This window comes from Ovis aries, chromosome 2 (genome assembly GCF_016772045.2).
Source record: "Ovis aries strain OAR_USU_Benz2616 breed Rambouillet chromosome 2, ARS-UI_Ramb_v3.0, whole genome shotgun sequence".
Taxonomy (NCBI): domain Eukaryota; kingdom Metazoa; phylum Chordata; class Mammalia; order Artiodactyla; family Bovidae; genus Ovis; species Ovis aries.
In genome coordinates this window covers 229,293,769-229,319,248 of record NC_056055.1, presented here as the reverse complement: position 1 = coordinate 229,319,248, position 25,480 = coordinate 229,293,769, and the positions used below count along the sequence as shown (strand labels likewise).

Here is a 25,480-nt window from a genome sequence, read left to right as displayed (position 1 = left end):
GAGATCTGTGGCTGCCTTTGAGAAACTGGAAGTTCATTAACACAGGTCAATGTGTTCCTGCTGCTGCCACAAGCTGAGAGGTGGTCGTGCCTATAAGAGGAGGTTGGGGTGCTCTAGTCTCCACTATGCCCTTTTGCCTGCTTCTCAGAAGGGCACAGCCCCCTGATGGGCATCAACGGCTAAAGTCCCTGCTTTGGCTTCATATAAAATAACTGGTACATTCCTGGCGGAGAGGTCTTCTTTGTTGCTGCTGAGATTTTGTTGTTGTGTTAACCTTTGCCCTGGAAGTTTTTTAGGTTCCAATTTGTTTCACTGGAATCCAAGGCCATGAAGGCAAGATGGTTTTGTTAACTATAGTGTCTTCTGTACCCAGAATAATGCCTGGCAACTTGTAGGTTCTCAGTAAATCTCTTCATCAAAATTCAAACACAGCGCTGGTAATGTTTTTTTTTCCCCTTACTAGCTCAACTAAGTCTATGATCTGACTCTAATACTTCAAATTCTACACCTGCAGAGCATTAGAATTGTTTGTCCTAAGTCTCCAGTGTGCTGGCTAATAAACTTCTCAGACTCCAGGGTGAATTTGATCTTTAGGGTGACAGTGTAGGGCTTCCCTGGTGGCTCAGACAGTAAAGAATCTGCCTGCAATGCAGGAGACCTGGATTCGATTCCTGGGTCGGGAAGATTTCCTGGAGAAGGAAATGGCAACCCACTCCAATATTCTTGCCTGGAGAATCCCATGGACAGAGGAGCCTGATGTTCTACAGTCCATGGGGTTGCAAAGAGTCCATGGGGTCGCAAAAGTAAACTGTTTAGACTCCCAGGGTGAATTTGATCTTTAGGGTACCCCAGTCTTGTTTATTTAAGCTTGCCACTGTCAATCTCTTTCTGGAGAGAAACTGGTTCATGTGCTCTGGGAATAGCTTTCTGTCGTGATAGTTCAGGTACTAGAAGGACATTTTCATTAACCAACTCTTGGATTGGATGCTGTCTGCCATACGCTTTGGCCAGTCTCATTGTTAACTTTAGACTTAGCATAGACAGTAAGAGGAAGAATGAAGACAATGGACACTTCACCTATATTCCCACTTTATGATTTCTAAAGCTCTTCTCTTGTCTGTTTCTACAAAGAATTTTTTTCAGCTCTCCCTTCTGGACATCATTACACACAGGATGGTGTCCTAGAATGATCTTTTGGGGAGTTTTGAGTGGTGTGTGCAAAGTGATATTTTCTTTACACTAAGTGGCTCCCAACCGTTTGGTCCACTTTAATTTTGATACCTGTGGTGTACACTTCAGGCTGTTTCTTCTCTCACTGATGCTGCCATTGTGCTTATTTCCAGTGGCACCTCTACTCCCCTTCATAGTTCACTGCTCACAAACTAATAGAAACCAAGCAAAAAGATAATGAAGTCTGCCAGAGCATGTTGTTAGATTGTATGACGATAAGGCAAAGTAGCATCTGCATAAGCAAAGCAAATATTCCATTAGTCATTTTTACTTCCTTCCAGATTCTTGTCTATGTTTCTTGATTATTGAAGTCACTAGATAAGTGGCCTTAAGCTATGTACAGTGTGTTTCTATAATTGTATCTATTGTAATGCTTGGTCATTCTAATATACCAAAAGTAGGATAAAAGATTTTTGAGATAGCTTAATATTTGATAATACGTAACACTTACAAAACCATGGCCCAAATAGTCCAGTCTCAGAGCAGTGTTGAGATCAAAAGATAATAAACCCATTGGCCAAAATTAGTTGTTTACTTGTCATAAAGTGGAAATACATTGATTGCAGAAAGTGTTCTTATTTTGCCTTCTCTTGTTCATCAGTGTTCATCAGTATCACAGTTGTTTTCATCCCTAGGAACTTGTATCCCTCACGTCTGCATTCAACTCTAGTGGCAGCTCTTTTTTTTTAATTGTTAAATTTTTTGGCTACACCTTGCAGCATGTGGGATCTTAGTTCTCTGACCAGGAATCGAACTCTCTGCATTGGAAGCACAGAGTCTTAACCACTGGACCACCAGGGATGTCCCTAGTGGCTCAGAAGGTAAAGAATTTGCCTGCAATGCAGAAGACCTGGGTGTGGTCCTTGGGTTGGTTGGACACCACTGAGTGACTAACACCTTCACTTTCACCAGGGAGGTCCCTCTAGTGGCAGCTTTTGTGGTTACCTCCCCGCCTTTTCCTCCCAATTCTACACTGCAACACCCAAAATAGTGAATTTTTTTTATTATAAATTATTTTGAGATGCTTTTATTTTATGACTCACCAAAAGTTGCACAATCATACAGAGAGGTCCCATGAATCCTTCACCCAGCTTCCCCCAATGATATCTTGTTGTTGGTTAGTCGCTAAGTAGTGTCTGACTCTTTTGTGACCCCATGGACTGCAGCATACCAAGCTCCTGTCTACGGTATTTCACAGGCGAGACTACTAGAGTGGGTTGCCATTTCCTCCTCCAGGCAATCTTCTGGACCCAAGGATTGAACCTCTGTCTCTTGCATTGGCAGGCAGATTCTTTACCACTGAGCCACCAGAGAAGCCCCCAGTGATATCTTATTTAAACAGAGTACCTTGCCAAAACCAAGAAACTGACAATGATTTCTATCGATCCCAGTACAGAGTTTATTCAGATTCCACCAGTTTTACATGCAGTTCAAGAACCTCAGTTTTGTAAGGCAGGGAGGAAAGAGAATGATACCAATGGTGCCAAACTAGAATCTGGGACAGGTGATTTAGAAGGAAAGAGGAGAGAGGTTGGAGGTATTCAAATAACTTTTGACTCATTACAATTAAACTGACTTGTTCTTCTTTTCACCAAGGGAAAACCCGGTGCCTCAGGACTACCTGGCAACAAAGGAGAAAAAGGTGACATGGTTGTATCGAGAGTGAAAGGTGAGCATAATCAATCACTTTGCTCCCTGCCATTTTATGAATGATGTATGAACCATTCTTTTGCATTAATTTTCCCTGTGACCTAAGATCAATTCTGTAATTCGATTTGAGATTGTTGAGATTGCTTAAACATATTCCCTGCCCTTCAGAGTCTTGTGAATGTTGAGCCTAAATCCTCTGTATCTTATCTGAAAACACAAATACTCCCTTAGTCACATACTCAAATCCTCTTTGTTGTGAATTGGGTTTGATGGAAACAAGGCCTCATTTGACTTGTCCAGTGTTTATTCACTGCACTGTAGTATCTTGTATTAATCAAGAAAGTTTGGGGGGACTTTCCTGGTGGTCCAGTGGTTAAGACTTCACCTCCTAATGCAGGGGAGGCCAGTTTGATTCCTGGTTGGGGAACTAAGATCCCACATACTGCAGGGCAACTGAGCCTGAATGCTGCAACAAACATGACCCAACAAAGTCAAATAAATATTTTTTTTTTTTAAAGAATATTTTGGTTGTCAGTGACAGAAACCCAGCTTGAAGTAGTGTTTTTAGAGAAGTAATTTATTGACTTACCTGAGAAAAATTTGAAAGGTTAGATGTATGATTTGCGCTGGGATGCCTGCATTGGAAGGCTGTCTTGGCTTCTTGTATCTTTCATTGTGCCGTCTGCATTTTCTCCCCATCTGGTTTTCTCTGGGCTATGGGTACGTGACCGCAGGCAGCTCCAAGTTCATGACCAGAGGTGAAAGAGAGCTCAACTTCTTTTTGCTCCAGTTAGGGAAAAAAGTCCAGGAAGGATTGGATTAGCCTGGGGCACATGCCCAACCATGGACCATTTCCCCATTCACTAACTATGGCCAAGGGCTGGGTACCAAGTTTGGCATCACACAAGCTGAGGAAGATGCTGTAGAGACTGGCACCTCCACACGCAATCTCTTTGTCAGAATGAGAAAAGAAACGCTTCTCAAATAAGAGAATCAGCGGGTTTGGCCACTGTCAGTCTCCCCTCTGATTTTTCCATGATCGTCTTTGTGTGACTTTAGTCAGCTGAGACACTCCAGGGAATCTCTACCTGCCCAGGCAGAGTCAAGGTCATTGCCTTTATTTTTAGTCCTTTGTTTCCTTTCACCTTTGCTCACTGCTGAGAAGGACTTAAATCTTTTGGCCTTTGTTCCCAGGACACAAAGGAGAAAGAGGGCCTGATGGGCCCCCTGGACTTCCAGGGCAGGAGGGACAACACGGACGAGATGGATATGCTGGAGAAAAGGGAGACCCAGGGCTGCCTGTATGTATAATTCTCCTGCGGTAGAGTTTCACTCATACGGTCACAAAGCATCCTGGTTTAAGAAGCTAAACTCAGTAGAGTGTCAACATGCTGCAAATCAGAGTCACCTTTGATTTCCTGCCACCAGAAGATGGCTGTTATAAAGATACGGCATATTGCAGATGGTCTAAGATCCTGAGTGGTGGTTTATCACGGCAAGATGTTCTGTCTCTAGTCTTTGCATTATTTTCACGGTGTTTATTTCCTTCTGGGACCCGTGTTTCTGTGAAGCCCCCACTGGTTTCAGGTCTGTTCAGTTGACTCTGTAGGGTGGAGGATACACGCAGGTCCTGAGAACTGCCTTCAGTTCTGTTTCCTGATGGAGAAGCAAAGTGGCAAACAAGAAAGGAGGCACTAGTGCAGATCCGCTGGGTGGACACAGTGGCTGATGCAGGGTCCCACGAATAAATGGCGTTTCTGCATTTTTCAAACATGCTTTGGAGGGAGATTACATGTAGCTAATGAAATTCCGAAGAAAAGACTATGAGACATAATGTAGGGGATATGGGTTCGATCCCTTGTCAGGGAACTAAGAGCCCACATACCTCGGGGCCAAAAAACCAAAACAGAAAACAGAAGCAATATTGTAACAAATTCAATAAAGATGTTAAAAATGGCCCACATCAAAAAATCTTTAAAAATAAAAGATGTTACACACATAACTTTCTGTATTTGAGGCATAACACACACGCCTGAGGAACATATGCTGTATATGTCTGTAAAAAATCTAGGTTAAACACTTTAAATTACACTTGCTATTAAGTAACTTCTGGAATCACTGGCTTTCTGCATGTGTTTCTGTAGCCTATGGTGACAATGATAGCTTTGTGTTCATGGCCTTTCAAAGACTGATGATTGACTTGTGATGCAAATGTTCCCAGGGTGATCACGAAGATGCAGCCCCAGGTGATAAAGGGCCTCCTGGACCGCCAGGCCCCCCTGGCAGAGCGGGACCTAGGGGGCCCCCAGGCCTGGGATTTCCTGGCCCCCCAGGAGAGAGAGGGCAACCAGGAGCACCAGGCTGGCCAGGCAACAGGGGTCCTGATGGTCGGAAGGGTCAGAAAGGTAACTTTCAATGTTCTTGTGGCAGAATGTCAGGTGCAATTATGGAAATTAAAGTGAGCCTCTCTTCTGAGCAGAGATATTATAGCTGTGGCAGAACCTCTAAAATAAAATGCCTACAAGTTGCTGTTCAAACCTTGAATGTTGTCAAACAAATAAAAACATTACAGCACAATCAATATTTAAAACAAGTCTTTAAAATGCTGAGCTGTCTTTGCTGTTTTACTGGTTTGGCAACTTGCCTTTCATTCATTTCTCCATATCTCTGTGGACAATCTGACTGTGTTAAAATTACATACGTGTATATATTCAAAATCTCTCTTTTTTACAGTCTTTTGAGATAATTTGTAGTATTTTAATAAAAAACAAAACCAACGTTTCATTTGAAAATACAGTATTGCCCATGAAAACCCATTTGTAAGCATTCCAGGGAGAAAAAAAAAAGGTCTTTTAACTATATTTGACAGTTATTTGAATTCCAAACAAGAAAATGATTTGTAGTTTTATAGCTGAAAACTTTTAAAAACTTGGAAAAAGATTCATTTAAGATTTTCTCTTTTGTAATATGTACATGTGTCTTGGGTTACATGGTTAATTGTGGAATTTTATAATATAATAATATCTTTGGGTCTTGTTTTGATGACATAGAAAGACAAATACCTCAAAACTTGATATGGATTAAGATTATGGTCTGTGACCATCAAAATCATCTAGCATGATTTTTATTCATGTGGTTCATTTTTTATTTGACAGCATTTAGTGTAATACATTAGGAGATATAATTTCTATTAAAAGGGGAACATTGCGTTTTAAGGGAGAAGAGAACTCAGAGGCACAACTTTGAAGTTTTTTTTTCACTAAATAAAATGAGGGATGACAAAAACCACATTGCAGAGTCATTAGGAAAACAAGAGAGAGAGAATATATTTGAAACATGGCAGGCCCTCAAAAAATGGCATTTTTTTAATTAATCTCTTGCCCAGTCTATTTTTCTTTGGGTGCAATTCCTCTATATCCAGAGCCAAATCTTGGAATCTCAGTGTAGGATGGTTACTACTGTTTTGTGATTTATCAGAGCTTCTGACTCCACTATATTAGGCATCCATGGACCTATAAATTTATTATTTTCTATATGTTATTAATTAAACTATTTCTTAGAATCAACATTTTCCTTATTCTCCTTCTGTTTATTACTGTTCTGTCAGTTGAAGTTCAGATTTCAGGATAGATCTTCTGGAAATTCAAAATAAAAGTAATTCAAGTGACCTAATGATGGCCGGGAGTCTTTTTTTCTTTTGAATGTCACATTTTCTGTATGAAAAAGCATTTTGATCAAGCTGTTATTGAGACTTGCATTGATCTATCAATTATATGAATGTCACTTTTTTTTTTTTTTTTCATTCCAGGTGATACAATTCCTTGTAACGTAACATACCCTGGGAGGCCAGGCCCTCCAGGTTTTGATGGTCCTCCAGGTACTATCAAGGGGAAGTTCCTGTCATACACATTCTCAAAGTAAAAGAACCTGCAAGCCAGATAAACCAATAGCAAATCCTCAGGGAGTTCTTCAGGCTATTTCTACATTGATTATAAAGTTTTGAGGGACTCTGGGGAAACAGGATTTGTAGGCATTACCCCTAAGTCCCCTGTCTACCAAACACACTCTGAATAATATTTCTGTGCAGCAAAATTTACCTTGATTTGATCACATATCAGCAAAACTTACTGCCCTTTTAACACAAAAACTAAACATTTTACAACTCTATCTTTTCTTTACCTCTGCCCAGAGAGTGAAAAAATTGCTTACTAATTTTAAATTTTACTCTATTCTGCTGTCCAAAAGACCCAGATTTCTGAGACATTCTGAGAAATGCCCACACATCTACACCCCAACTACACTTTTATACAATCATGTCACTTGACTCAAGCACTTATTTATAGCTGAATTTAACCCAAAATATATATAAGGGATTTTTTCCTAATTCTTTTAAACTGAGTGGGCCAAAAAGTTCATAACATCTTATAGAAAAACCTGAACAAACTTTTCGGCCAACCCAATATTTATTCAGAGTTCACTTAAATTGATCCATTAAGTACTAGCATAGCCACTAGAGGTCACCTTTTTGTTCTACGTCACTGCAGAAATTATTTAAAGGTTGAATGATGAATGACCTTTTATTGCCCTCTGTAACCGCTAGCTTGCACCCCAATAATGTGTAACAACCTCCAAATTGCAGTAGGCTTAATAAGTCATATTTATTTTCTCTCATATGGGTCTGTAGCTGACCTCAGATGATCTCTATTGACTTGGTCCCTGGCTCCAGGTCAGATCAGGTCTGCAACATGTACCTACCTCTCTGCGGTGCCAGGGTGTGCCCTGCTCCTGTGGCTGCAGAAATGCAAGAGGGTGGGGGCCAGCTTCAGCGGCACACTTCATACCTCTCATTACTTCATGGTGTTTGTTAGGATCCTTTTGGCCAAAGCAAATCACATGACCAAGCCCCAGATCAAAGTATGGGACATACAGGCCACCCACCACAAGATGGTAGCTTGTGGAGGTGTAATTTTGTATCTGTGGAGTGAAGAATTGTTGGTTGATTCACTGAATGCTCATTTTCGCATTGAATGGTACTGTCATGGATAGATATATTTGTCACTCAGTTGTATCCGACTTTGTGATCCCATGAACTGTAGCCTGCCAGGCTTCTCTGTCCATGAGATACTCCAGGCAAGAATACTGGAGTGGGTAGCCGTTCTTTCTCCAGGGGATCTTCCTGACCTGGGGATCAAACCTGGGTCTCCCACGTTGCAGGCAGATTCTTTACCTTCTGAGCCACCAGGGAAGCCCCTAAGGATGGATAAAAAAATGCTGATAATTACTTTCAGCAGCTTCAGCCTCAAGGGAAGTGAACACTCAGAGTTTCAGTTAGCAGTTGTTAACTCCTTTGAAATCCATAATTTTTAAGTTATTTTAGCTGAGATAGCTCCTAGTAAGAAATCAGAGAAAGTTTTTAAAAACTCAATTCCTTTTGCAGGTACTTTTTGCCTGTACTTCATATGAGGGCAAATAGTAAATGCAGGGAAATGGATCTGGTCTTTATTCTGGTGTTTTCTCATCAAGCTACCCACTGGCCACCACCTCTGTCCTCTTAGAAGGAAGGTTGTACTCATGTATTTGTGTTTGAGACTCAGCGCGGGAAGGTACCAAAAAGTTCATCTGAATGGTGGTGTATAATCTTTAGTGTATGGCTTCTGAGAAATGAACTTAATACACATCTCTGTGAAATACGGTTTAGAGCACATGACATAAAATGATTATATAAATATGGCTAGAGCTTCCCTGGTGGCTCAGCGGTAATCAGTCTGCCTGCCATGCAGGAGACACAGGAGATGTGGGTTCGATTCCTGGGTCGAGAAGATCCCCTGGAGGAGGGCATGGTAACCCACTCCAATGTTCCTGCTGGGAAAATCCCATGGACAGAGGAGCCTGGGGGGCTACAGTGTACGGGGTCACAGAGTCAGACTCAACTGAGCAACTGATCAGGCAAATGCAGGCAACACTTTTACTTCCATAAAGTAAAAATATCCTAAGAAAGATTTAACATAGTTTTGGGTTTTTTTTTTAAAAGTCATCTTATTTTGTTCTCATTTGCTTTGTGTTTTACTGAGTCTGTGTTTGTTGTTATTGTTTAGGTCCAAAGGGACTTCCAGGTCATCGGGGTGCTCCTGGGCTGAGGTGTTTGGATGGGCAAAAGGGTCAACGTGGCAAACCAGGAATCTCAGAAAGACCTGGTCCACCTGGTAAATAAGAGCTTTTCATTTAGAAATGTCTGGATACCTCTAAACTGGGTGATCACAGTCAGCAAATGGCCCAGGGACCTGTACGTGAGTGGGGAATGGGTTTTTTTTTTTTTAATACATTAAGCACTTAGCTATGTTTTGATAACTTCTGAGTTATGATACTTTTGTGACTTTTCAGGGCTCCTTAAGCCTGGAGCATGAGTTATAGGCTATTATTGGTCTATGTTGTTAGAAACTGGTCAGTCTAGACAGTTTGCCAGTAAATGAAAGCAATATGGAAACATCATTGGCTTATAGGAAACACAGTTATGATTTATTTTTCAACAACAAAAACCCCAAATATTGCTTATTAAGTTTCCCTTTAATTTTAGTAAGTACCCCTGTATTTTAAAATAATATGTTTTTAATTAAAGTAGTATTCTTACACGTGTGTTGATTTTATATTTGTACGTGTAAAAATTTAAACACTTTTCTGTTGGATAGGTTTCCGTGGTGATACAGGAGAACCAGGTTTGGGAGGTGAAAAGGGGTCCTCCCCTGTTGGGCCCCCAGGCGCTCCAGGTTCACCTGGAGTGACTGGTCAGAAAGGACCCCCAGGAGATCCTGCTATCGGCTACCCAGGACTCCCAGGAAAGAGCGGTCTTCCAGGAGCACCAGGGTCCAAAGGACTCAGAGGCGATGCCGGGCATCCAGGGACCGCAGGTATGGAGGCTGCACTGTCCCCTCGGTCCATAAAGCCAAGTCCCTGAACAGGTCCCTGAAGATTGTCTAGACTGTTTCACCTTAAAAATCTAGCATGTTAAAGGCTCACTCGAGCGTCTTGCCTCATCTATAGGCAGTGGCTCATTTCTAATAACCTGCATCCCCAGGGTTGCCTCTGCATTTTATTGGTTGATTTTGAACCCATCTTACTGTGGCTCAGTCAGTTCAGTCTGATCCAGTGGCTACCAGATGTCCTCCTGCTTTGGACTCAGAACAGTTCTTGAGTGCTGAGGAGTAGGGACCCTGTGACCCTCCCACTGCCCTTGCCTGGCTGAGAGAGGGCAGGGCAGAATGCCAGCAGATGCATGGCATTTTACAGCAGATGCGTGTAAGAGGCATGCCGTATTAAGTGGACAGGTGACAGGCTGGAGGGACTTTCATTCCAGCAGGGCTACGGGGCAGGGCAGAGAAACTGAAGACAGGGAGATGGCCCCTGGCACTGATTCACATTCTTTTCTGAAATCACTTTGGATTCTTCAGGATCCCCAGCAGAGGCTTTCAGATTTTAATGTACTTAAAAATAACCCAAGGTAGGGGTAGGGATCATTAACATCATTGTCTTTGGGGCTCCAGTCTCAGAAAGTGATTCATAGCATCAGAATTGCATGGAACCCAGCACTCCAGTCTGAACTTTAGTCCCTGAAGGCTGATGACCAAAAGTGGACCCCAGACCAGACTTTCACAAACACTTTCTAGTTCTTTTCTAACAATGGGTGGGCCTGTATTTAATAGGTACCCAGGACAGTACTATACAATGGTACAGGGAAGATGGAGGGCCAGGGAATAAGTCACATTCTTTGTCCTCAAGGAGCTTATTCAATGAAGAAGTGAAGTCGCTCAGTCATGTCCAACTCTTTGTGACCCCATAGACTGCAGCCTGCCAGGCTCCTCTGTCCATGAGATTTTCCAGGCAATAGTACTGGAGTGGATTGCCATTTCCTTCTCCAGGGTATCTTCCCAACCCAGGGCTCGAACCCGGGTCTCCCGCGTTGTAGACAGAGGCTTTACCATCTGAGCCACCTAAACCAGAAACATTCATAAACAGAAACCCACTTAATTGGAACAGAACAGGATAATACATTATGTGAGTCAATGAAAATAATTTTGACCCAGTAATCCCACTATCTCACTTATGAGATGTATTTAAGGAAAGTGTTCAACAGAATGTGAAAGTTAATATGAAAATACTGTTGTAGTATTATCCACAATAGGGGAACACTTGAAAACAGTAAAGTAATACATATACCTGCACACATGCTCACATAGCATGCTCAAAGGTATACTATTCAGCTATAACAATTAATGTTTCCCGGGTAGCTCAGTAATAAAGAATCTGCCTGCCACACAGGAGATGCAGGAGACATGGGTTTGATTCCTGAGTTGGGAAGATACCTTGGAGAAGGAAATGGCAACCAATTCCAGTGTTCTTGCCTGGAGAATCCCAGAGACAGAGGGACCTTGCAAGGCTACATACAGTCTGTGCAGTTGCAAAAGAGTCGGACGTGACTTAGCAATTGAGCAGCATTAACAATTAAAATTATATCTGTAAAGGCTACAATCAAATGGAAAATATTTGCATATTAACTTGCAATGCAAAATAATCCAACAACTGAAAGTGCTCTGTGATTACTATTTTAAAAATGCAATCACATAAACCAAAATACAATGAAAACTTGAAACAGTAAAATAGATTTTTAGGTTAGAATACAGAATTATGGAAGACTTTTTCCCCCTCCTGAAAATTATGGTATTGTCTTCTCAATATATAAAAATTTGAGAGTTCCAGTGATGAAATCACTTACAAAATGCAAATTCAGACAATGCACACAGGGTGTGTAAGCAGTGTGGATATTTGGTGGAAGGACTGCTGCAATTTTAGAGGTTAATTAAAATCAGGAAGAGCTACATTTTTTTTAATTTGCATAAGCAACTTCTGTATTGTCTGCATAACCTTACCAAGTAATTCTCATAGGCAAGCATGGTTTTTGGGTGCACTTGGAGCTCACTATAATCTATGACAAGGAAATCCTTTCAGAGGTGTAACTCATTGGAGCCCTGAGCCAGGATCAATTTTTTTACCTCCAGTTCTGATCCATACAAACACCATCGTAGGCCATCTGTATAGTTTATGCCCTGAGTGTCACAATGAACTGTGTCATTTCAGGGCCAGCTGGCATGCCCGGATTTCCAGGTCTCCAAGGTCCCAAAGGCCGAGAGGGAAATGCTGGGTTTCCAGGGATCCCAGGCCCACCTGGTCACTCCTGTGAAAGAGGTGCTCCAGGGATACCAGGGCAACCGGGGCTCCCCGGGGCTCCAGGCAGTCCAGGTAAGCATTGGCAGGTATCAAGAACTGCTACAGGTATGGGATGTACCTACTTACAAAGGAATAACCTCACTTGTTGTTCTTTTGTGGGTGCTGACAGGAGCAAGACTCTAGGGTCAAGGACGTTGTCATTCACAGCACAGCAAGTGGCATGAGCTTCTTGGTGACATTCCCCCAGGTCACCCAAGTCTCTCTGGTGTGATATAACAGCCTGGGGTACCATGGCTGTACAGTAGTACATTATTGACCGGAGATGTATTAATACATTTTTAGAGAGTGGTTATGATTAACATCACCATGTGAGGTTGTTAGAGCTGAAAATTGATCAAGAGTTCATTATACAGCTTATTGTCATTATCATTCACATTATCCTGTGTTGGGTTTTTGTTCTAACCTAGTGTATATTATAAACCCAAGTTTATTACCATAAAATTTTAAAAATTAATGCATTGCAAAAATTTTGACTGAAGAAGAATTTTTTGGTGAATTTTATAAGGTACTTTCTCTGATTGTCCATGTTAAATATATAGTATTTTCTCAGGAGATGATAGTTGTTCAGAATGTAGTCCTGATTCAGACAATACGAATATTAGGCCAACAAAAAGACAAAAAACCTTAGTGATTGATTCTGACATGGCAAGTGAAACTGAAACTCATGGTACCAATACATGGTACAGGGTATTACAGGTGTGTCAGATGTAACTGGGGCTTCTCCAGTGGTTCAGCAGCTAAAGAATCCACCTGCAATGTAGGAGACACGGGAGACACACGGGTTTGATTCCTGGGTCTCCCCGGAGGAGGGCATGGCAACCCACTCCAGCATTCTTGCCTGGGAAATCCCATGGACAGAGCAGCCTGGTGGGCTACAGTCCATGGACATGTAGAGTTGGACATGACTGAGTAACTAAGCACACACTGAATGAAAGAGCCAGCAAAGTGTTAGTGAAATAACAGAATTAATTTTTGGCCAGCCAAGATAAAAATCACTGGCCACAGGCGTCAGTTTCTGCAAAAAATCCTCTGGTCAATAATGAGGTAACCTGCATGACAGCCTGCTTTTCTTACCAGAAAGAAAGTGAAAGTGTTTAAGTGTTAGTGGCTCAGTTGTGTTTGACTCTTTGCAACCCCATGGACTGTAGCCCGCCAGGCTCCTGTGTCCATGGGGTTTTCCTAACAAGAATACTGGAGGGGGTTGCCATGGCTTCCTTTGGGGATCTACCTGACCCAGGAATCAAACCCACATCTCCTATGTCTCCTGCACTGCAGGCAGTTTGACTGCCACTGAGCCACCAGGGAAGCCCCAGTCTTCTTCCCAGGGAAGGTGCTAAATCACTGCCAATGCAACCTTAAGAATATTCCAGATAAGGGTGGGTCCAGACTCTGTGTTCTTGGCACACCCAGCAAGACATCACAGGAGCTCAAAGAGACCCATGGAAAACTATCTCTCAACACAGGGTGCCAGGGGGCTATTTCCAATGGGACCTTTATTTCATCATTCAGATTCTCATCTATTGTTTGGATCCTAACAGCATTTATCCAAATCCAGCAATATGCCTTCTTGAAGGAGCCGAATGAGATGAGAGCAAACTGTGCCGCTGGAGCTTTATTTTTACCACTGTAATACTGGATGACGTTGCTGTTTCCTGTGTTCTCTCAGTACAGGAAACAGCTTGGCCAAAATTCACTTGGCGGTAGCTTCATAAAGCACCTGGAATGTTTTCTTCTGTTAGTTCCCACCCTCTCCTCACCCTAGAGTAAATACAAATTCTTTACCCTTATCCATTTTCCATTTTAAAAGACTCTTTATAATGCATCTCAACAGGGAAATATTTACTTAAATAATCTGCCTTTCTTTTTATAGCAGCTAGAAAAATATAACCTTAAACTGATGGAAAGTCACTACAGTTATTTTAGCTGATAAATATTGTTTACTTGGCCATAGATACACAACTGTAGCTACTATGGATTTTTGTTTCCTGCTCACATGTGTAGCCAGTTCTCAGTCTTCATGCCTTGTTGTCACTGCTATTTGTCACATCACAGGTGCCCCAGGTTGGAAAGGACAGCGAGGGGACATGGGGCCTCTGGGACCTGCTGGAATGAAGGGCCTCCCTGGAGTCCCGGGACGGCCAGGGGCAGATGGAACCCCAGGTCTTCCAGGGGTCCCAGGCCCCACTGGAGATGATGGGCTGCCTGGTCTTCCAGGCCCAAAGGGTGTGTATCGCTTTTCCAATATTTCCCTCAGTTTATAAACTTAAAATCCACTGCCAGGTGGAAACTACTCTTGTACATGTGACCTTACTGTAGGATTTACCTGGTCTATTGAAATTGAAAGAGCAAGTCACTCAGTCATGTCGGACTCTTTGCAACCCCATGGACTATTCAGTCCATGGAATGAGTTCTCCAGACCAGAATACTGGAGTGGATAGCCTTTCCCTTCCCCAGGGGATCTTCCCAACCCAGGGATTGAACCCAGCTCTCCCGCATTACAGGCAGATGCTTTACCAGCTGAGCCACCAGGGAAGCCCAAGAATACTGGAGTGGCTAGCCTATCCCTTCTCCAGCGGATCTTCCCGGCCCAGGAATTAGCCTGACTGGTCTATTAGCCTGACTTTATCATTTCCTATGGGACTCCCTTCTTCGTGTCCTCTGTATTATGATTTTCGGGGGCAGAATGTTTTGGTTTAAGTTAATGGGAAAAAGGGGTGTCGTGGAGTTAGGTATACAGAACCCATAAGCACTTCTGCCCAAAGGGCTGGGGGTCCTGATAGAGAGTGGGGTCAGGGCAGGTGTGCCTCCACCCTGGACGGGCCCCCACACTTCACCCCACCTCTCCTAGGCCCAGTTCTCTTGAAGTTTATGGAGTTGGGACTCAGAAGCATAAGACCCTGCAGTTGAGATCTGTGGGGCGGAAAACTGAAGCTTGAGTGGGACAGCCTGGCTATTACAGGTGTGAGGTTGATAGCGGTTGAGCACAAGCTCAGAGCTGGGGCAAGTTTGCATCTCTATGTGGATGGCAAGAAACACAGATAGGGACTTCCCTGGGGGTCCAGTGGTTCACACTTTGCTTTACAATGCAGGAGTGGAGATCTGATCCCTGGTGGGGGAGCTAGGATTTCACACACACACACAAAAGGCATAAAACAGAAGCAACATTGTAACAAAGTCAGTAAAGACTTTAGAAATGGCCAGTCTAGCTTCCTCGGTGGCTCAGTGGGGAATCCACCTGCCAATGCAGGAGACACAGGTTTGATCTCTGATTGGAGAAGATCCCACATGTCCTGGAGCAGCTAAGCCTGTGCCTTGCAACTAACTGAGCATGCGCTCTAGAGTCCAGAAGCCACAAGTTCTGAACTCATGTGCCGCAGCTATAGAAGCCTTAGCAGCCTAGAGCCTGCGCTTCGCAATGAGAAGCCCGAGCTCCACAGCAGAGAGTAGCCCCCGTTCCTTGCAACTAGAGAAAAACCCATGCAGCAGTGAAGACCCATCACAGCTGAAATAAATAAATAACAAAAAATGCTCCTCAAAAACCTTAAAAAAAAAAAAAAAAAAAGAAACACAGACCCAGGAACCATGCCTATAAAACTGTCCCTAAATTTTCATATTCTCATTCATCAGGACCCCAGGGTCTGCCTGGCTTCCTGGGTTTTCCGGGAGAGAGAGGAAAACCTGGTCAGGATGGACACCCTGGCAGAAAGGGAGAACATGGAGAGAAGGGTTGGCCTGGCTCCCTGGGAGACCGAGGACTGAAAGGTGTCAAAGGTAAACGCAGCTAACAGCACCGTGATGCAACACAGCTTGTTTTTAGTCTTTGGCCAGAAACTGTAAGTACAATCCCTGAAAAATAAAATGGATCCTTCTGCCACTTAGATTCTGCTCCTTCTGAATCTGTGGTGTTTGTTTTAGGATTTTAAACAAAATTTGTTTTTCCTTACCTCTCAGTCTTATCACATATGACTGTGGTAAACAAACTGTTCTATTAACAGAAAAAAATAACAAGGGATTTGATGGGTAGCTTTTGGGTTTCAGAAAACGTTCTCATGTTTTGGGAATGGGGTCCAAGCAGGGCTCCTGGCCCCCAAATCCTGCTTCAACATTTTTAATGAAAAAACAAACAAACCAACCAACCAGTTTTTTGTTTAAAGCCAGATATAAATATTTTAGCCTTTGCAGACCCTACGGTCTCTGTCGAAATTATGCAACTCAGCATTTAGAGCACAAAAGCGGCCTGAGAAAAGTAAACAAAAAAACATAGCCATGTTCCAGTAAAATTTATTTATGGACACTGAAATTGGAACTTCGTTTAATTTCACATGTCATTTTATTCTTCTTTTGAGTCCCCTCCCCCAATGATTAACATTGTGAAATTATTCAGAGCTCACAGATTATGTAAAAACTGACAGCAAGCAGGATTTGGCCCTTGGGCTGTAGCCTGCCGACCTCTAGACTGTATGAGTATGCTTTCATCTGGGCTGTGAACTGCATCTCTCCCAAGCTTCATTAAAAAAAAGAGTTTTCATTAAAAAGTTTCAAGACCACTGGTGTCAGTGTTCTGTGCCCATTCTTGTTAAATATTTACTTCGATCTCTTGGCCAAAGAGGCTGCAGAGAGTGAAGGTACAAATTCATTTCCACTGTTGAGAATGAAGGCTTGACAATTTCTAAAAACAAAAGCTTTTGTCTTTAAAACTCTCTGGGCAAATAGCCTCATACTTTATTCAAATTTCTTTTAGTTGATTGTACTATTATTTTTTGTTTTACTAGCCTGCAAATTATTTATGTAGAATCAAGGAGTGAAAGAGTCATTCTCTGCTAGCTTAGATAAGTGATGTTTACTGTGCTATTATGCTACTATATAATTATCTCACTAAAAATATTTAAAATTGGGTTAATGCCAGTGATGTGCTGGTAGGCTGGCTCTCAAATAAAATGTTTTTAAAATGCTCAGATCTCTAGTGTTTGCAAATACTCCCACCATGACTGATTTAAAACAACCACTGGTTTAGCAACTAGTTTACAAAATTCTTGACTTTTTAGTAAGTGGCTCTTGCCAAGCTGGGATGAGCCCACTCCATCCCACATTGACCACTGGACAGTGCTTGCCCAAACGAGGAGAAATATTGTCCACCCCTCCTACCTTTTAGAATTCTCTATGTGGAAAACCAAATTAATTGTCCGTTCTTTTAATGTAAGAGAAAATTGGTGAGTAGTTAGCAAGGGGAAAATGAGGAACTGGGAAATATGAGATGGACAATTCAAAATTTACAGGATAAAGAGATGTATTTTAGACCTGGAACTTTTCAAGCCTTTTTTCACCGAGACCAGTTTGCTTGAATTTAGCAAACATTCCCTGAGCACTCAGTGTACAGTAAGTCCCCCGCACATGAATTTTCAAGTTGTGAACTTTCAAAGATGCAAACATGCGTTCCGTCAATGTCAGGCATGAGTGAAACTGCCTTTCTCCCTCTGTCTCCTGTTGCTGACGATCCTTCAGCTCTGCCATCTCCCACCTCCTGTCCCTCCTCCGGTCACTAACTCTTCTTGCTTGTTCACTTGATGCCAGCCCCTGTATACAGCTATTGTAAGTACTTCCCTGGCTCAGATGGTAAAGCGTCTGTCTACAACGCGGGAGACCTGGGTTTGATCCCTGGGTCGGGAAGATCTGCTGGAGAAGGAAATGGCAATCCACTCCAGTTCCATTGCCTGGAAAATCCCAGGGACAGAGGAGCCTGGTAGGCGACAGTCCATGGGGTCGCAAAGAGTCGGACACGACTGAGCGACTTCACTTTCACTTTCTTCACTTTATTTTTCAAGATCCTCTATTATAACATTAAAATTTGTGTGTGTGTGTTTGCTTTTGTGTATTATTTACCTATTACAGTATAGTCCTATATGAGCCAACTGTGTTAGTTGGGAACCTAGGCTAACTTTGTTGGACTTACAAATTGGACTTACAGATGCACTCTAGGAACATAACCCATTCATAGGTAGGGACTTACTATATATCAGACACCATTGCTGGACAAGGTGAGAAAGGAGTGTAAAAGGCTTGGACCGTCCTCTATGAAGTCAATCAACAATGTTGATACCGTGCAGTCTATGAACATAAATACAGTTTAGGTTGAATGAGAATTTGCAAACTGGATGTGAAGAGCCACAAAGGAATAATCACATGTCTGATGCTTCTTATACAGTCATAATTTGTTTTGCTCTTATATTTAATCTCTAAAGGAGCAAGAGGACCCCCGGGATATGAAGGAGAAATGGATATTATTTCCAAGAAGGGGGAAACAGGAGAACCTGGACCTTCTGGGGATGGTGGATTCCCAGGAGAAAATGGTAAGTGCTTATGTTTTTTAACCATACCAAGTAAGTTAACTTCTTTACAGATCATTCAAACAAGCATGTATATTAGACAACTTTTGCAAGGAAGCTGTAATACAGAGTTTAGGAAAGGTCATCGTTAGATAAAAATAAAAATATAGGCTTAGGAATCTCCCTCATGGTACTTTTTTTCCATGTTAGAACTTAGCTGTAGTTCATATGTGTTTAGGGGCTTCCCTGGTGGCTCAGTGATAAAGAATCTGCCTGCCAGTGCAGGAGACACGGGTTCAATCCCTGATCCAGGAAGATCCCATGTACTGTGAATTAAGCCCGTGTGCCTGCAGAATAAAAAAAGAAATAGATTCGGATATTCCCAACTAGAGTCAGTCCAGACTAGATACTTGAAATACTGGTTCCAGGTTTACAGTATTTCTGGGTTTGGGCTTCCCTGGTGGCTCAGACAGTAAAGAAACTGCCTGCAATGCAGGAGACCCAGATTCAATCCCTGGGTCAGGAAGACACCCTGGAGAAGGGAATGGCAACCCACTCCAGTATTCTTGCCTGGAGAATCCCATGGACAGAGGAGCTTGGTGGGCTACACTCCATGGGGTTGCAAAGAGGCAGACAGAACTAACACTTTCATTCAAATGAGTAGCACAGTGACTATCCAGAATTTCAAGTACAGAAGGTGCTACTCAGCCTTCAGTGGGCATCCCTGGCAGCCCTTGTTAAAATGCAGTTACTGAATCAGCAGGTCTGGATTTCTAACATGCTCCTCGATGCCTGCGCTGCTGGCCCTCAGATACACTGCAGAGCAAGGGCTTTGATGGCGAGTTTGTGTTCCCCTTCCCTGGTTTAGACCTGATCTTCATGAGATCTGGGTTCTTTCTTCAACTAGTTTTTAGAGGATGAATGTTTTAACTTCTCTGGGTGAGTCCTTCCTCATCTGTAAAATAAGCGTGTTATAATAAAGCAAGTGATGCTGGAATAAATAAAGCATCCTTCTCTTGGATAGCCCTGGGTCTGTTTATGGAGGAATCCTTTTTACAGTGAGATCACAGAAGCCAGAAACCTTTGTGATGTGGTTTAGGGCAGGAATTAGTATTCTTAATTCCTAGGACATGGCTTCATCTCCTATATGCTTAGTCAGTCAGTTGTGTCCGACTCTTTGCCACCCCATGGACTGCACCCTGCCAGGCTCCTCTATCCATGGGGATTCTCCAGGCAAGAATACTGGCGTGGGCTGCCATGCCCTCCTCCAGGGGATCTTCCCAACACAGGGATCAAACCCCGGTCTCCCACACTGCAGCCAGATTCTTTACCATCTGAGCCACCAGAGAAGCCCTCATCTCCTGTAAGTAGGACCAAAAGCCTGTAGCCTAACTATCACCCAGCCTAAAATTTCCTCTAAGAGGTCTGTGACTCTTCCAACTCCATCAGGTGATAAAGGTCATCCTGGGATGCAAGGAAGGAGAGGAGAGCCAGGAAGCTATGGACCACCTGGATTACACCCTGGAGAGCCCGGAAGAAATGGGCAGCCAGGGCTTCCTGGACCCCCAGGCCCTCCAGGCTCACCTGGGCTGAGAGGGATCATTGGTTTTCCAGGATTTCCTGGTGACCAGGTAAGCAGCTGCTGTTTTGGAAGGAAAGAAAAAATAAAAGCTTTCTGCCCTGGGGATGCCCTTTAGGCATCTTACTTTGCCAGTGTATGGCAGGGTCCTTTCAACAGCTTTTAGAATGTAAGAAGTTGGTCGAGAGAAGAATGGAGACTCTGGAAGGCCATGCTGTAACTAATTTCTGGCCAGTGCTCACGCCTGGTTCCAGTGACACAGATGATCAAGTCACTTACTCTGCATACTAACCCTCCTTCATTTAAATAGCTTCATAAAGACTTGCCTCAGGACGGCTGGTTCACCAGATTAAAGAGTCATGTGAAAAAGGACCCAAATTCTGCTTTCAAAGTCTTCCTATCCAACGGCAGATACCATAGATTTTGTTTCAAATATTTTTTATCTTTACAATCATGAGCCGAATACCCCAGAAGTACAACTGTAGGAGCCTAACTTACAACTTCTGGAAAATGTATAGCATACTCTGCTACTCATTGTTTGGAGTAAAATAGATTTTTAAAGCTTTATAATTATATTTTATTTGGTATCAGTTCATTCATTCAAAACTTAAAGTTCAAATGATGTGATGCAATTACTGTTTTACAATCGAATATAGAGAATTGGATACCTCCTGTTGGTATCACTACTTCTGGAAGCATTTTGTCAACTGTTTACAAACTAGATGCATGCAGTGATATGCTTGCAATGCATTTCCAATTTTCTTTACCACAGCAAATTATAAAAGCCAAATTTGTTATAGGGAATGATAACTGGGTCATATCAAGAGTGTGTCATTTGTATTTGAAATTCAGTTAAAGTCTTACTTCTGTTTCATTAAACTATCAGGGTGAGCCAGGTTCTCCAGGGTGCCCGGGACCTTCAGGAATTGATGGTACAAGAGGACCTAAAGGTATGGCTTGGAAATACAGTAGCCATCCACCAAGCTCATAGTCCTGGATGTTTGTAACATTGTAAGCAAGTACCTTTGGCATGTAAAGCAAAGTATACAAGCTGTAACACTTAAAGAGTTCTTCGCAGACTCTGCTAGATAGTCAGATAAGACCTAAATCATCTGTATACATATAGATCCAATGGTATATATCCAATGGTATATATAGATCCAATCTGTATATATTCAGATCCAATGGTACTGTGTAGAAAACATGTCTGCGTGCTTGGTAGGAGTTCTCACGTCTGTTCTAGTGACTGCAGCTCCCTAAGTGACAGCTCAGGTGCAAGGAGACAGGGCCACAGTGGTGGCCCATGTCCCATGCCCCAGAGGAACCAGTATCTCTTCTAAAAACTGCATAGGTACAGCTTTTAGGGGCTGGGTTACAAGAGTCATGGTAGACAGAGAAAGCCAAAGCCATGGCTTCTCACCAAGTGTTAATAGCTCACTAAGAGTTCCTGGGCCAAGTGTAATTTACAATTGGGATTTTTTACCACCAGCCAAAGGTCAGCAAATGCATTTTTTACAGAGGGCCGGATCATAAATATCTTTAGCTGTGTGAGCTCTGCTGCAACAACAGTACATGAAAACACAGCAAGCATGAAAGCAGCATGAAAACAAAGGGGGTATAGCTATGTTCCAATAAAACTTTATTTACAGAAGTCTGCAGGCTGCATTTGGCCTCCCAGGCCTTAGTTTAATTTATGCCAGGGACGATGTTGCCTTGTCATTCTACCTTTATCATGTCAACTTACAGTCTACCTTTATCAGGTTTCCAGGAAAATAGGAATAACCCCAGGTTAAAAATGTCCTTACAAAAAGAGGTTTCATTAACTGATTATGCAGATTAAACAAACAAACAAAAATCAGGCTATCTTAAATTGCAATGTTTACACACAAGCTTTAATATTTTTCCTATTTTTGTGCACCATTGGGTTAATATTTTTCTTTAAATCTACTTTAAAATGATTCACCTTTTTAACCTTAGCCTTACCCTCACTATCTGTGAATTTATAGGCTTGATGTACAGTTATGTTTTATTTTAATATAGGTTAAAATAAATAACTCTAAAATATGAAACAGTAATCAGTGAGCTGCCTAAAAATCTTCTCCCTTGCTACCAGTGAAACGTGCTTTTTACTTTGAGAGACACTCCATAAATAATGGGATAATTGTTTTATAAAAAAAATGAACTGTGCAACTTTACTTATTCAGAAAGAATAAATTAGCTCTCCTCTTCAGAAATACTTACAAATAGGAAAGTTTTCATATTGGATTTTGACATTGTATAGCTTCAGTGCTCGAAACACACTCCTCATCTCTTCTACTCATCTATGCATTTATTATAGGTGTTTCGGCTCTTTCAAAGAACAAACCTAGTTCTTCTCATTTCCCTCCTCCTTGCATTTGGCCATCTTTTCCAGAAAATGAAGTACAGTGAAGGTACTGAAGTAAAAGCTGTCTCATGTAGCCCAGAAGTAAGAGCTATAGTTCTGCTGGACCACAGTCTGATGGAACCTACCCCTTGGGCAATCCATAGTTTTTTTCTCTTGAGACTTGTCTCCATGGTCTGCTTTCTCACTTATCTGACTACAACCAGCTTTATCACTCTGTATTCAGTATCCTTTCTGAATCTCTCTGGATGTTTGGAATTCACTCGAAGGTGATCTGTATCAGGACATTGTGATAACCAACCTCCATCATGAAAATGCTTTTGATTTCTGCCTCAATAGACAAGGACCTCAAATTTTTACTTTTTATTATAATTTCTCAAAGACTGGCTGACCTGGGATGGACCAGATTTGTACCCTTCAAATGACTAACCCCAGTTATGAGTAGGGTCAGGTGGAAGAGAACCTTCTCTAAGGTGTGGGTGGGACCCCTTTAAAGGGGTGTTGGTGGGCAGGTGCTACAACATATGCCTAATTAGCTCTCTTCTTCTCTTACAACCACATCAATTATTTTGCCCTTCCCTACTCCACCATTTTGAATCTGCCGTTTATAATTGGCTCTCAGTTCAGTTCAGTTGCTCAGTTGTATCCGACTCTTTGCTACCCCATGGACCACAGCACACCAGGCCTCCCTATCCATCACCAACTTCTGGAGTTTACTCAAACTCATGTCCATTGAGTCAATGATGCCATCCAACCATCTCATCTTCTGTCATCCCCTTCTCCTCCTGCCCTCAATCTTTCCCAGCATCAGGGTCTTTTCAAATGAGTCAGCTCTTCACATCAGGTGGCCAAAGTATTGGAGTTTCAGCTTCAGCATCAGTCTTTCCAATGAACACCCAGGACTGATCTTTAGGATGGATTGGTTGGATCTCCTTGCAGTCCACGGGACTCTCAAAAGTCTTCTCCAACACCACAGTTCAAAAGCATCAGTTCTTTGGTGCTCAACTTTCTTTGTAGTCCAACTCTCACACCCATTCATGACTACTGGAAAAACCATAGCCTTGACTAGATGGACCTTTGTTGACAAAGTAATGTCTCTGCTTTTTAATATGCTGTCTAGGTTGATCATAAATTTCCTTCCAAGGAGTAAGCGTCTTCTTAATTGACTCTCAGCTATAATGTATTAATGGGTCTTTGTGTCTGAAAGGACACAGCAGCAGTGTGGAACAGCTCTGTGGGACTATGAGAATCACTGCCTACAATGGCCTTTTAATGTGCCTTGTGAAGTCATCAATAAGATGACTTTTTGTGATTTTTTTTTTTACAAGGACACTGAGTTGAGCTTCCTTGTAGAGAGCTTGAAATGTGATTGCAGTAGCCGAAACAGTAACAATTTCTGCTTTCTCTTCCTGAAAAACAGTATGAGGATATAGTTACTCAATGCCAAGTAGTTGCTTAAATAGACATCTAAATTTGAAACTACTTTAGAAAATTAAAAATTTAAGTTTATTAAGAATAAGCTTAAGAATAAACAATCTTGTTTCTTGTGACTGTCATGAACTATAAACGTGTGTGTGTGTATGTGTGTGTGTTTAAATCATACCTTACATCTGTGTTCTTAAATCTCACCTTGCATCCCTTATGTTCTTATGTAGGGGGAAAAAAAGCGTTTTTCAAAAAAAATCCTTTCCTAGAACATTAAAGATAGACTATAAAGACACAAATACGTGAACGTTATTATGTCACTTGGAAGAAAAAATATAAACTCTCTTAAATAATGTGTGTATTTTATCACTTACAGGATACAAAGGGGAATCTGCAAGTCAGTTTGGCCTACCTGGTCCAAAGGGTGAGCCAGGTAGCCCCGGATATCCAGGTACAGACCCAACGTTTTCTTATTCAAACAAAAAAGAGTGTGTTTTGAAAACTGGAACAATTACTTCATCCTCCTAGTTGGGAATGATTGTATCAGTATTTTCTCCCCCCTTTACTCATTAAGATACATATCAGAAGGACTGTGTATAGGGACTTCCCTGGTGCTCCAGTGGTTAAGAATCTGCCTTCTAAGGGTTCAGTCCCCGGTAGGGAACTAAGATCACAGATGCCATGGGGTGAGTATATCCATGTGCCACAACTAGAGACACCTGTACACTACAACAAAGGCCTGACACAGCCAAATAAATAAATAAAACTTAAAAAAAAAAAAAAAACAGAAAACTTGTGTATAACCACTGATCTGGGAGAACACCAGAGACTCTCCATCTTCTTGCCATCATGGGTCCCATGACCTGGGATGTTAACACACTTCCCAGGGTCAAAAATGAAAATCTGGACCCTTTTGCAATCTCTGTAACTAAAAATGATAATTAAGCAAGAACCACTCAACTGACTACAGTGGCAGGTTTTCATTCCAACCCTTTCTTTTCTACTCAGAAAAGCATAGGTGAATGCCCTGAGGGCTGCTGTTGCTGAGATATAATATTATAGAATACTGCATTTCCTGTGTATCTAATTTACTAAAATCCAAGCCAAAGAAAAAAAAAAGGTAAAGCTTCGTCATCCACAAGTCTTTGGAAACAGTACTCTGTTTATCAGCAACAGCTGATGTGTAATCCCTCAGAACAGATGACAGTGTTCCAGTGAGTACTTACTCTCCATAGAGGCTGAGGTTGCCTACGGTAGATGACCCACAGCTGACAAAATACACATAGCCTTTTACTAATTCCTCGTGTTGGAATACAGCTCAATAATCAGACAGATGTACAAAGGTGTGTGCAGGGATATCCACTGCCAGGAAAGAATGTTTGTTTCTCCACAGGTAATTGGTTCAATCAGTGATGCCCAGTGCTGTTAAGCTGATAGTGGACAGGTTAGAGACCAGGTTTACGGTTAGATGAGTACCTTGTAAATTAAGGCCTCCCCAGGTGGCTCGGTGGTAAAGAATTCGCCTGCCAATGCAGGAGACACAGGAAACACCGGTTCAATCCCTGGAATGGAAAGATCCCCGGAAGAGGAAATAGCAGCCCACTCCAGTAT

At 42.2% G+C, this 25,480-nt stretch overlaps 1 protein-coding gene across 4 annotated transcripts in view; it reads left to right on the top strand.

The window, feature by feature from the left end:
- COL4A4 (collagen type IV alpha 4 chain) overlaps positions 1–25,480 on the top strand; it is a 152,661-nt gene that overhangs the window by 82,053 nt on the left and 45,128 nt on the right. For all 4 annotated transcript variants that reach the window (XM_042244323.2, XM_060411348.1, XM_027965246.3 and 1 more), the window contains exons 23-35: positions 2,827–2,899; positions 4,075–4,181; positions 5,102–5,285; positions 6,689–6,757; positions 8,976–9,083; positions 9,567–9,785; positions 12,010–12,171; positions 14,212–14,382; positions 15,787–15,930; positions 18,399–18,506; positions 19,932–20,113; positions 20,948–21,011; positions 24,246–24,320. In XM_042244323.2, the coding sequence (XP_042100257.1) occupies positions 2,827–2,899; positions 4,075–4,181; positions 5,102–5,285; positions 6,689–6,757; positions 8,976–9,083; positions 9,567–9,785; positions 12,010–12,171; positions 14,212–14,382; positions 15,787–15,930; positions 18,399–18,506; positions 19,932–20,113; positions 20,948–21,011; positions 24,246–24,320 (1,666 nt within the window). The remainder of the gene's footprint in view (positions 1–2,826; positions 2,900–4,074; positions 4,182–5,101; positions 5,286–6,688; positions 6,758–8,975; positions 9,084–9,566; positions 9,786–12,009; positions 12,172–14,211; positions 14,383–15,786; positions 15,931–18,398; positions 18,507–19,931; positions 20,114–20,947; positions 21,012–24,245; positions 24,321–25,480) is intronic.